Here is a 13011-nt window from a genome sequence, read left to right as displayed (position 1 = left end):
ATAACATACGTCACACATTAAGTGTGATAAGTTTCATTTGATGCGTGTAACAACACGTGTATTCAAAGCTTGGTTTACCGCTTCACTGATCAAACCCTGCTAAACAATACATGGATATATATCGTATTTCGTTGAACGACCATACTGCCAAGGTTTTCAAAATTAAACCTGTACAGGTTTCTTTGTAAAATCAATCTCATATTTTTGAAAAATAATCTCCGACTCAGACGACAGTAAATAGATAACACTGGCCTATCAGCGCCATATCGCGAGCTTTCATAACATACTTTCCGTTTTATGTGGGTGGACTTGCAAATAAGGAAGAGTCCGCATTCGTAAACGTAACATAAGAAAAGTGAAATATTATTTTCAGAAAATGTGCATTGCATATTGACGTCACAGTCGGTACATATTTATCCAAACGAAATTTTAACTATAACAGAGCTTTACAACCTCTGGAAGTATGAGGTGATATTTCAAAAATATAACTGATCAAATCGAAAATACAAAAACAACATGACAGGTAAGTTATTTATAGTAAATAATAATATATCATATGGTTTATATCACAAAAAGTTTGTGATATTATTAATATTGATTTTAATGATGATGATTGATGTTGATGATGATTAATGATGATGATTGATGATGATGATTGATTATTATAATGATGTTGATTGATGATGATGGTGATGATGATGGTGATTGATGATGATTGATGATGATGATTGATTATAATAATAATTATTATAATGATGATGATTGATGACGATGATGATGATAATGATGCTGCTGATGGTGATGATGATGATGATGATGACGATGATGATGATTGATGATGATGATTGATGGTGATGTTGATGATGATGTTGATGAATATGATGATGATTAATATGATGATGATGATGCTGATGATGATGATGACGATGATGATGACGACGATAACGATGACGACGACGACGATAACGATGATGATGATGATGATGCTTACATGAAAGCCCACATTCAAGCACAATTGCATGAATTCCATTTCATCTACTGTATAACCCCTTAATGAGCCCCACACGAGAGATGACGCAGCTTTCGCAACAGAGATAATCAGAGACGAGGCTTATCAGCAGCGGAGCAGGCGACAAAATTTTCAATCTGTGTAAATTCGGAATTTTCACGTACAATAAATAGCACACACACGGGTAAGTTGAAATAATAATATTTATTATATTCATCGTTGTTCTTTCAAGCGAATTTTCATGTTTTAAACGGAAAACATACGGGTTTTTTTGGCCAGCAATAGTGTCGACAATAATCATGTAGTTTTTATTAGTCAGAAATAATGTACAGGAGGGATAAGTGTCCCTAGTTTACCATTTTTGCAATACTGCGAGTGCAAAAAATTTGCAACGCAAGTGAAAATCACATTGCAAAGTTAAAATGCAAACGCTATATAATTAAAATACGGATGTGTATTCTCATTAACTCGCAGTAACACTGCGTATGCCTGAACGGCTCCATGTCCAAAAATGGCGAATTAATTTGTAACGGACGCTGGGACGAATACATACTGGAAAATCCAGATCAATGAGAACCCTACATTCTCATCCGTAAACATATTCATATAATCGGACATACATTGCGCATATATAAACTTGTGTATGAACATATTAATATACGCAGAAAATATCTGCTTTACCGCCAACAGGCAAACAATATTGTCCTCAAAAGTAGGTCAATATAAACTACGCTGTTACACGCTATTGATAGAGCTTGATTTTACTTATGCGCTACCTAGCATAGTAGATACAGCGAACATCGCTGCAATTGTCGCATGTCGCATGGCGTGTTTTACGTATCCTGTTTTGTGGCTTTGAAACGCGCCGCGCAGAATACTCATTGAGGGTTGTTCTACAATTACTGATAGTTCTACGGTTGTAAACATGGCAATTAAACAATCCGGGATAACCATAGGGATTGTATGAACGGATATTATTTTATTCTGGCCGCAAACTGCTGGTAATAATACTTAAATGTTCATCCTAACGGGAAATGCAGCAAACATTTATACCGGGGTTTAATTTTATTTTGTAGAACATACAATGTCCGATCAGCCAGGACGTAACCCTCCAGGGGCCCCTGAGCAAAGAGGGGAAGAAATTTTACAAGAACTGAACAAAAACATGAGTAAATTTGCGGACATTGCACGATCAGTGGGTGAAATGAAATCGACCATTGAAAACCTTCAAAACGACGTGAAAGAAATTAAACGCCAAAACCAAGAAGAGGCGGGGCCGTCAAAAAAGTCACGAATTTCGGACTCGGATATGTGCCAGTCGGGGCCGTCCAAACAGTTACAAGCACCTGCGGTTACAGTTGCCAAAAGTTCCGATTCGGAATCGGAACCAATGGACGCAGAAATAGACGAACTGCAGGGTTATTTGGATGAGGAAAGCTGTTCGGATGAGGAGGATTGCGATCTTATAACAGAGTTAACGCAATTCTGTACTGAGACAACGGAAACTGGTGAGGCCGTATCACCTAACATCGCTGAGATAACAAACAAGGCAATAAAAAAACAAGCAGTCAGAAGAAAAAATCAAAGAGATTCTGAACAGACATAAACGGCCAGTCAATATCGAGTTCCTTCAAGTCCCCAAGGTTGATGAATTTCTGTGGAGACAATTAAAACAGTCCCCAAGACATTCAGACTTTATCCTGCAAAAGTCTCACAGCACGCTTACACAAGTAGCGGTACCAATCATAAAGGCACTTGAGAGGATTCAAACATCCAAAGATAAAGTACTGAAACAGCTGTTATCGGACGCATTCAAATTGGCAACCAATGGGATACAGAATACGACCAATTACAGAAGAGAGAAACTAAAAAAGGAATTGCAACCCCGCTATAGACATCTAGGAAATTTGGACTCCTCAGCAGAAAAGCTGTTCGAAAAGATTCCAGAGGCTATTAAAACCACCGAAGGAGCCAAACAAATCGTCAACATGCGCTACGCTCCAACTCAACGGAAGCCTTTTTTAGGCCAGCGCCCAAATCAGCACAGGTGAAATCCGGGAGCAAATCAATTCAGAAGAAACAACCACGCATACCAGCACAAACGCAGGGGAAATTTCAAGATGCACCCCAAACAGAAATAAACGAAGGTGACCTAAAGATAAACTTTAGTCAACGCACATGTTTTTTACAAAATACCAAAGAAAATTTTAAAGCAGGTAAAACGAAATTAGCAGTTAAAGAATGGGAAATACTAACAAGCGATAATTGGATTTTAAATACAATAAGAGGTTACAAGCTAGAAGTAAACAGTTCACCTATTCAAGAAAATCCACCTATGCCATACCAATTTAATGAGAGGGAAAAACAAAGCATTCAAAGGGAAATAGACATGTTCTTGAAAACTGGTATAATTGAAGAAATCGAAAATAGACCATATGACGGCGAATTTATATCAAACATCTTTTATAGACCAAAATCAAATGACAAAACCAGGATTATTTTAAATTTAAAACCATTTAATATAGACTATACAAACAAAATTCACTTTAAAATGGAAACATTAGCTACGGCGGTGGCAAACATGAGACAAAATTGTTGGTTGGGTTCTGTTGATCTAGCTGATGCATTCTATTCCATTGAAGTAGCGAAAGAACACAGACACATGCTGAGGTTTGTGTTTGATGGTAGAAAATTTCAATTCTGTGCCTTAGTCATGGGCTTATCAAGCAGCCCAAGAGTATTTTCTAAAGTGTTAAAACCTGCATATGCTTATTTAAGATCAAAAGGTTATGTCAGTACAGCATATATTGACGACTCATGCTTACAAAGAGAGACAAAACTTAAATGTGAGCAAAATATTATAGACACAATAACATTATTTGACCGTCTAGGCCTTACTATCAATATAGAAAAATCAGTATTACGACCATGTCAACAATTAACATTTTTAGGATTTGTATTATGTTCTATTACCATGACTGTAACACTAACCATGACCCGTAAGGAAGAAATTCGACACATGTGTCAAGCCATGGTAACAAAAAAGAGGACAACAATAAGGGAGTTTGCCAAGCTTATCGGTAAATTAGTGGCGGCCACTCCGGGGGTTGAATATGCAACACTATTTATCAGACCATTAGAAAAAATAAAAGAACACGCGCTTTCGAAGCACAATGGCAATTTCAACAGTTATATGAATATTCCCAAATCAATACACCCTTCGTTACAATGGTGGATAAACAATATTGAATCCTCATACAAAAAGATTTATCATGGTCCACCAGATATTATCATATACAGTGACGCTTCAAAAACAGGCTGGGGTGGATATAACAAAACAAACGGCCAAAAAACAGGGGGCATATGGTCCGCAGGTGAACAAAGTATGCACATAAATATTTTAGAATTAAAGGCATGCCAACTTACGATTATGGCGTTCTGTAAAAATGAAACGAACAAACATCTCAAACTCTACATGGACAACACGAATAGTGTAGCATACTTCAAAAATTTTGGTGGTCGAACTGATGAACTACATAACTTAGCAAGAAAGTTATGGCTGTGGTGCTTAGAAAAGAAATTGCATTTGTCAGTGGCACACGTGCCTGGAACGGAAAATCATCAAGCTGATGAGATATCTAGAACAATTAATGATGATACTGAGTGGTCATTGAATGATGATGTATTCAAGAAAATCATGAATATTCACAATAACATGCAGGTGGATCTGTTTGCTTCTAAGCTCAACAACAAATTGGATCTTTACGTTTCAAGGTTTCCAGATCATAAAGCACATCAAATAGACGCGTTTACTTTCGAATGGAAATCATCTGTGTTTTATATGTTCCCTCCTTTCAGTTTAATATCAAAGGTGCTACAGAAAATGGTGGAAGACAGGACAGAAGCCGTTCTAGTGGGCCCAATTTGGCCAACACAGCCATGGTGGCCCAGTCTATTACAGTTGATCAGCGGATCATGCCATCTACTTCCACTTCCGAAATCTATTCTGACACTTCCACACAAATCAAACAAAATGTATCCACTTCCCAAAATGAGACTAGGACTTTTTCGCTTATCAGGAAGTCGCTCAAAAACAAAGGAATTTCAAAACAAGCTAGAGACATTATCCTCGGATCGTGGAGAGAAACTACAAAGAGACAATATGACGGATATATTAAGAAATGGATTAACTACTGTGGACAATCGAAGAATCCCATTTAACCCAATCTAAAGCATGTTATTAATTTTCTGACATCTTTATTCAAACAGGTCTAAGTTATAGTGCGTTAAATACAGCACGAAGCGCACTTAGTACATTCTTAAAACTGTGTGGCAATATAAACATTCATGATGATGACATTTTATCAAGATTTATGAGAGGCTGTTTCAATACACGACCAGCTTTCCCACGTTATCAATGCATATGGGATGTTAATATTGTTCTTGATTTTTTACATTCACTGAAAACTGATAGCCTTGCATTTTTATCCCACAAATTATGCATGCTTTTCTTACTAGTCACTGGACAGAGATGCCAAACTCTACACTCCCTCAAAACTACTGATATTCAAATCACTGCAGACAAGCAAACAATTGTAATATCACCTAAACAATTGTTAAAACAATCCAGACCAGGGACACATTTGAGGCCCATTGATCTTCATAGATATGAGGGAGGAAGGGACGTTTGTATTGTGGAAACAATGTGTAAATACCTCGATATAACCGAATCGTTAAGACAAGATGATTATTTAGTCATAAGTACAGTTAGTCCTTTCAAACATGTTTCCAAATCCACAATTAGCAACTGGATAAAGAAAGTCTTAACCTCAGCCGGTATTGACAAACAGTACAAACCCCATAGCACTAGATCAGCAGCAACTTCCAAAGCTAGCAAAGGAGGGGTTGCACTAGATCAAATTATGGCAGCAGCCGGGTGGACAAATGCAAAGACATTTGCCAGATTCTATTCACGGGAAATAGTACATAACACCACTAATTTTCAATCTGCTGTGCTGAACAAATGAGGTAGACATGTAAATAAACGGACATACATATCTATATGCAACAATGTTTGTATTATTTCTTTGCCTCCAATATTTCCTACAAATTTATAGAAAATTCTCTAAAATCTCGTGTGGGGCTCATTAAGGGGTTATACAGTAGATGAAATTGATAGATTAATCGAGACTTACCTTAGGAAGTCGATGGTTGATCGTAATTTCGTAAATCCCCTTAAGAGCTCAACACGCCCGCCCAGTCTAATGGACACCCGCCCATATTATTAATGCTTTTTTTCTAAAAATGTGTTTGCAAGGTTTTTACTTAAAACCTTGCTTACTCTGAAGCCTGATTATCTCTGTTGCGAAAGCTGCGTCATCTCTCGTGTTGAGCTCTTAAGGGGATTTACAGTAGATGAAATTACGATCAACCATCGACTTCCTAAGGTAAGTCTCGATTAATCTATCAATTAAGGAGAAAAGTCAAACATATTTTCACACTTTCGAACTACTGTTTTATCATCATACACAACCCTATTAATTCTTTATCGCCCACTTATTTTCCAACGATATGTATTCTTAATGTACATTTCATTTTTCGGTCGTCTGAAACAATGTTATGTACTTTTTTATCAGTGTTTAAAACTGTATCGTAAAAAATATCGAACCTCGATGCCCGGCTAGGCGATTTTAGTACAATCGCTTCTCAACTTAGGATCAAACCCGCTGTGCTCATATGAATACGATTGTCCACAGCACTTTCTGTGATTGCGTATAGCACAAGACCACATAGAATATGACCGTACCAAAGCAAGAAATAGATAACATGAAATTCAAAAAACAAAATTATTCAAATTTTGTCTTGAATAAGATCGTCATCAATAGATTGTTCTACAAGCATGAACAGCGATCGTATAGTAAATCATATTTAGGGAACTCAATGAAATTGTATAATGGAACATCATGCAATAAAACAAAATGCTAATTATATCGTTATAGGCAGCATGTATATGTCGGCATAATAACCCTTCCAATAAGTTGTAACCTGTTTTAAAATGTATTTTTACTTTGAATGTAAATGTTTATGTTGACATACTAACTGGATCGAGGAAACGCAAGCTCGACGAAGATGAGTCACTGCAGACGGAAGGTATGCCTGAGGTCAAGACGAAGCCTCCGTCATTGGTAGCCCCCATCGAGAAGCACGACGAAGCGAAGCAAGTACCCGTCAAACCTAAGCAGAAACGATCTCGACAAGGTTTACCATTATGAGTCCCAAAATATGTGGGGTTTGACAAAATTATTGACTAATCAATTTTACGAAGCGATTGTCCAACTAGTAAATGTGGGTTTAAACGTAGTAGTATGTACTTTATGGTTAAATAGGATGTATCCATTTCTTGGAGAGTGTTTTCCAAAGACCATAAGTTTTGCATTTAGGACAAAATTTAAGAGTCTGATTTGTTCATATGCCCATAGTGAATTATACGCGTTACCTATTTGGTGAAACTTCACTTACCTCTCTGTGGTTGAGCGTTTGAGAGATAGGTCTTTTTATAAAATGAATTTCAAAACTGACAGTGATGATAAATTATGCCTGTGTTTTACCACCAATATATTCCAGACATCTATCAAACAAGCTTGAAATTTGTTTTAACGGAGAACCAGTTGAAATCGCTGGATTACCCTAGACCAGACTCTAGCGGAAAAGAGGGCAAAATCCGACTCTATGGAGATCACTACGGGTTTGAAGAAGGTAACGTTATGAGACGCGTTTACACATTTGAAGATGAGATATCGCATACCAGACAAATTTTGTTAATGCACTTAGTATACTTTAATTAAAGCCAGAAGTTAAGAGACCATGCAAACGCTATGTTTTGTTTTGTTTCGCATCTTATTGTGTTTTATTTAGTGTGAAGAATTGGCGTTGTGGCGTCATAAATATTATTCTAAGCCATTGTAAACAATATGCATTTGTCTCACAATCTGGTTGTTATTGATCTTTCGAAAACAAGGAAAATGATTTTTTTACGAAATATATAAACAACAGGAATAGTGCGCTGGTCACATTGTTTGACGAGGCCCTTGTTGTTTGAAAGCCTAAAGCGTACATAATGCAACCGCTAATATCCAGTGGAAATTATCCTGTTACAAAACAGGTTCGAGAAGCAAAAACAATTGGGCTAACAAAGTTGTAAAAGACAATATTAGAAGTAGAAGTTGTTGTAGTTGTTGAAGTTGTAGCAGCAGCAGCTGCAGCATAAGTTAACATAAAAGTAATAATAGCTGTTAAAGTAGCAGTATTATGATAAAAATCATTATGATGATGCAACACGAATAATGTTTAAATTTAAATTGACAATTTCAGGAAAGTGCAAACGCTGTGAACGTCCGTTTGATACTTCATATTCTCGACGTTCCGCTTGTGATTTTCATCTCGAACGCTCGAAGCGCATACGTATGCATTATACTTATTTCATGCGAATGTAGAAATTGCAAATCAAAGGTTTTAACACCGAATGTCATAAATATTTAACATTCTTATGTTTTTTGCATCATAACAATATACTAACTAGCGACCGAATATACATACAAATACGATCTATTTAACATTGAAAACAACTTTGATACTTCGATAACCTCACCTTCAATAACATATGTATATATCTTTCAGGGGGCGTTCAATTACCATACGGATGTTGTGGGAGAAGGTATGGGTCCAAAGGCTGCCACCAAGCATCGGTAAACTATTTAAGTTATTCCCGCTGCTTAACATGTAAGCGATATAAACGAGCTGTTATATTGACCATAGGAAACAACTAGTTGTAAATTTAAACGAAAAATCCATCTAGACGACTGATCCCTCTTTTCCGCATTTTTTAAAAACGTTATTTATATCGGAAGTTATTGCGCCGTTATAGCCAACTTGTGTCTAGCTTTGCGAGCAAATCAGAAAGAAGATGGATATAAACACTGTGTTAAGCCCATGCAGATGTGGCTTGGAAAGCTTTTGTTTTCAATTAATGGATGCTTTAGCGAACCAACGAAATTGATTTGTATTCCCACTTTCTTACCACGAAACCCGATCTCAAAATTCCGAAGAACACTAGTTGCATGCATAAAGAAGTGTTTTAACAATTGTTAATTACTGTAGTGTTATAATGACTGAATTATAAGTAAATAGTATACTGATAAAGTAGTTGATACAAACGACAACTTTAACAAACTGTCTCAATCTGCTCAGTGATGAGCGGAAAATAAAATCTGTGTGCTTTGTAATTTATTGTGAGACTTTAAAATCATTTGGCACATTTGTTCACCATCATTGGACGGTGTGCCATGCGAAATAATTACTCTGATATCTGCAACGTCAATTTCACACTTTGTGTTCAAAGGTACAAATGGCCATAAATGATCTTTTCCGTGCCATAACTATGTCATTCAATGTGAAATTTTAAAAATTACTCGGTACATTAGTTCAAAGGTCAAAATGGCCATAAATGAAAATGGCATAATAATTTTTAAAAATCGCCATAAATTAGCTTCTCAAATTTGAAGCCAGCATGCAAAATATTATGTGTCAATGCAGCATGTGGGGATTTACGTCACGTCTGTGACAAAGCTCTCTTTTGCGCTGTAGGCGTCAAGTTTATTGTTAAAACAGCAGATTACACGCCGACTTGTGATTTGGCTCAAACAAACACGGTGTTTAGATTAGAAATACACTCAAAACGAATACTTTACTATCACAATGACTTCCCGTTCATACGTATATGGGGTCAAAATGACAATAGTTATAATTGAGTTCGACAGAGCAACATCCAGTTTGAGTCCTTTGTTAATAAACCCGTAACCAGCTTTACAACAATATTCTCCGCTCATACATGTTGGAAAACAAAATAAGACAAAATATTCATCAGAAACTAGTCAGATTGATTCAGTTTAGATATATTCTTGCAGTAAAGGAAATAAACTAAAAGATTATTTTGTGCCACAGAGTCACGTTTACAAAGGTAATTTGTACTTGGACACCGATGGCTTCAAATCTACGAAGTCATTAACTGCTCCGCCCAAAGACGGGAATTACGGAATCTATGCCATAGACACAGAGTCGGTACGTTAAACTGTGGGGCACAGGTTGTGTCAATGTATATATTTTATATGAAAACTGTTTGATGTAAACATATCAATGTCTGTGTGATGCTGACTTGCCTGACTTAGATGTGTCATTCGATTATGGGACACGTATATCTTACCTTCGACTAATACACCCTAAGTTTTTGATATATATATATATATATATATATATATATATATATATATATATATATATATATATATATATATATATATATATAACATATTTTAAATAACTATTAACCTTAAGGTTTAATGTCTCTGCCGGTGAGTTGTTATCAAACATTTCATAGGCTAACCACTGGACGCCTACATATGGGCCGTGTTTTAAGAAATTGGAGTTCAATTCCAAGTGCGTAAAGTGTCTTCCCCGATTAGCCTGTGAAGTCCACACAGGCGTATCAGTGACGACACTTTCCGGGTTTCTTTTTCGTTGAAAAAGTCTCTTTCTATGAAAAAAATCCAGTTTAAGCGGACTGCGCGGGCTAATATCAGAAAACACTTTACGCACATGCATTTCCCCCTTTTCACAGAGCACGGCCTATATGTAAATGTGAGCGCTACGTCAGTGATATAAGAGTGTTCTAAGCACGTGCGTAGTCATAAGGTGTTGTCTGCTGGTGTGAAATTTAATATACACCTTTTAGAAATAACGGAAACATGTACTAAACAAAAAAATCCATATGTCACTTGATCAATCTTTAATTTTCAAGCATGTTTGTTTCGATAATGTTCACGATGCAAGCTTTAAGATTAACCGTTTTACAATAATTATAGATTCATACGAAAAAAGGTCTGGAGGCGTGCAAGGTAACCGTGATAGACACGAACTTCATTGTGGTCTATGACGAGTACTGTTTACCGACTTCTGAAATAATTGACTACAACACCATGTACGTATTATGACACAACCTCACTTTATTTCGAGGATGGCTTGATATTGTATTGTATTCATGGGTTTGCACTTAATCTTAATTTTAAACATTTAATAAAGTCATACCGTTGAATTGAACATTATCATTTTTTTAAACACACAAATAAAACTGACCAAATGTTAGGGATTATGACAAAATTATGTACAGAGTTTTAACGGGCACTACTGCAAGCATCACTCCTTTGATTACAACACTAATAAACAACGCCTAATTACTAATTGAGAATAATAACTGATCGTATTAGCTGGAGTGGTATCACAGAGCAACACCTCAAGGATGTTACCAAAACATTTGAGGAGCTACGTGATGACCTACTTGTCCTTTTCAACAAAGACACGATTGTGGTTGGACATGGTCTTTCAAGTGATATGATGGTCCTCAAGGTAAAGACAGTTTACTTGCTGTTGTTCGTATTACAAGAAACATTTTTATAATGCGGTCACTGTAAAATATATCAACCCTACCAGAAGTAGAAGCATTTGTCATTCGTTATCAAATTAACAAGAGATTGCCAAGCAATATGGTCCCCTACTGGTGAAACTCCACCATTGTCAGTACAAAAAAAAATGTGTTTATATATATATTTGTTGCCATAGCAACCAGAATGTTTGATGTAGGAACAAAATAAAATGACGTGTGCATAATCTCCATATTGCCATCTATCCATGTTTCAAGTTTCATGAACAAATATTAAGAACTTTTAAAGTTATCGCAGGATCCAGAAAAGTGTGACGGACTGACTGACAGACAGACTGACAGACAGACAGACGGAGTGCAAACCATAAGTCCCCTCCGGTTTCACCGGTAGGGGACAATACATACACTTTGCAATCATCTTCAGAAAAGTATTGATTAAAAACGTCAGTTGCGGAAAGTTTGCCATGGTATATACAATAATTTACTAGATCAAAATACATGTATAAACAAGACTATTGCCAAGCAATATATGTCCCCAACCGGCTCCACCATTGTCAGAAATTTCACCATTGTCAGATTTTAAAAAATGTTGCCATAGCAACCAGAATTTTCGACATAGGAACAGAATAAAATGATGTGCATGGTGTCCATATTGCCATCTATCCATATTTCAAGTTTCATGAACAAATATGAAGAACTTTTAAAGTTATCACAGGATCCAGAAAACCACCATTTTCAGCAGTATTTCTAGTCTATTTGTTGCCATAGCAACGAGAATTTTGACGTAGGAACAAAATGCGATAACGTGCATAATCTCCATATTGCCATCTATCCATGTTTCAAGTTAAATGAAAAAATATGAAGAACTTTTAAAGTTATCGCAGGATCCAGAAAAGTGTGACAGACTGATTGACTGACACACAGAGCGCAAACCATAAGTCCCCTACGGTGAAACCGGTAGGGGACAACAACATAAAGCGCAAAAGCAGAACTACCGGTATGCGTGCCTAGCACATGGGTGCGCATCCAGGACACGCCATTGTTGGCAGGAATTTAAATTAAATGATACATTCGACGTCTTATGCATTTTCTGAATTAATTCCAATAAATTTCAAGTAGTATTCGATATTTAAACATCATTTCTTATTGTTCCTACACTGTTTTTCTGCAATATATTAGCGATAACACTCCAAAACATGTTTGCATTAGAGGTACTCGATTGAGACACTAATCATTGAATCGAGTGTATGTCATGTTTTCATGTCTGTATGTTATGTTCATGTCCTACGCTTCTTATGTCACCTTATTTATTTGATGTTTGTTTATTGCCATTGGTGTAATGGCAATAAACAAACATCAAATAAATAAGGTGACATCACGATCACAAAAACATCCGCGTAAACAGATTTGCGAGATTCTTTCTCTAAAAGACAGAAAAAAGTGCTAACACGAATGACATTAACCCACGGACTAGTGTGATGGTATTAAACACATGATTTAATGTGTTATA

General features: G+C 36.4%; 2 protein-coding genes across 10 annotated transcripts in view; both read left to right on the top strand.

The window, feature by feature from the left end:
• Positions 1-276: 276 nt before the first annotated feature.
• The window catches only part of LOC127869297 (putative exonuclease GOR), a 218004-nt gene continuing 205269 nt past the window's right edge, over positions 277-13011 (top strand). For 2 of the 9 annotated variants that reach the window (XR_008044507.1, XM_052411741.1), the window contains exons 1-8: positions 277-523; positions 7100-7267; positions 7634-7765; positions 8381-8470; positions 8687-8754; positions 10010-10126; positions 10927-11042; positions 11329-11467. Coding sequence is in view for 7 of the 9 variants with exons in the window: in XM_052411741.1 (XP_052267701.1) it covers positions 517-523; positions 7100-7267; positions 7634-7765; positions 8381-8470; positions 8687-8754; positions 10010-10126; positions 10927-11042; positions 11329-11467 (837 nt within the window). In the remaining 2 variants the exon portion in view is untranslated. The remainder of the gene's footprint in view (positions 524-7099; positions 7268-7633; positions 7766-8380; positions 8471-8686; positions 8755-10009; positions 10127-10926; positions 11043-11328; positions 11468-13011) is intronic. The other 7 variants (XR_008044506.1, XM_052411740.1, XM_052411739.1 and 4 more) reach the window with 6 other exon arrangements.
• On the top strand, positions 530-6080 carry LOC127869294 (uncharacterized). The gene is made up of 2 exons (XM_052411735.1): positions 530-1193; positions 2086-6080. The coding sequence occupies exon 2, from the start codon at positions 3345-3347 to the stop codon at positions 5238-5240; it is 1896 nt and encodes a 631-aa protein (XP_052267695.1). The 5' UTR covers positions 530-1193; positions 2086-3344; the 3' UTR covers positions 5241-6080.

The sequence above is a fragment of the Dreissena polymorpha genome, chromosome 2, assembly GCF_020536995.1.
Source record: "Dreissena polymorpha isolate Duluth1 chromosome 2, UMN_Dpol_1.0, whole genome shotgun sequence".
Lineage (NCBI taxonomy): Eukaryota > Metazoa > Mollusca > Bivalvia > Myida > Dreissenidae > Dreissena > Dreissena polymorpha.
The sequence above is the reverse complement of the archived record's forward strand: the minus strand, read 5'-3'. Positions and strand labels throughout refer to the sequence as shown.

What these genes read in the sequence shown, in the direction of transcription:
- LOC127869294 (XM_052411735.1), top strand. Translation starts at nt 3,345, where the DNA reads ATGCCATACCAATTTAATGAGAGGGAAAAACAAAGCATTCAAAGGGAA.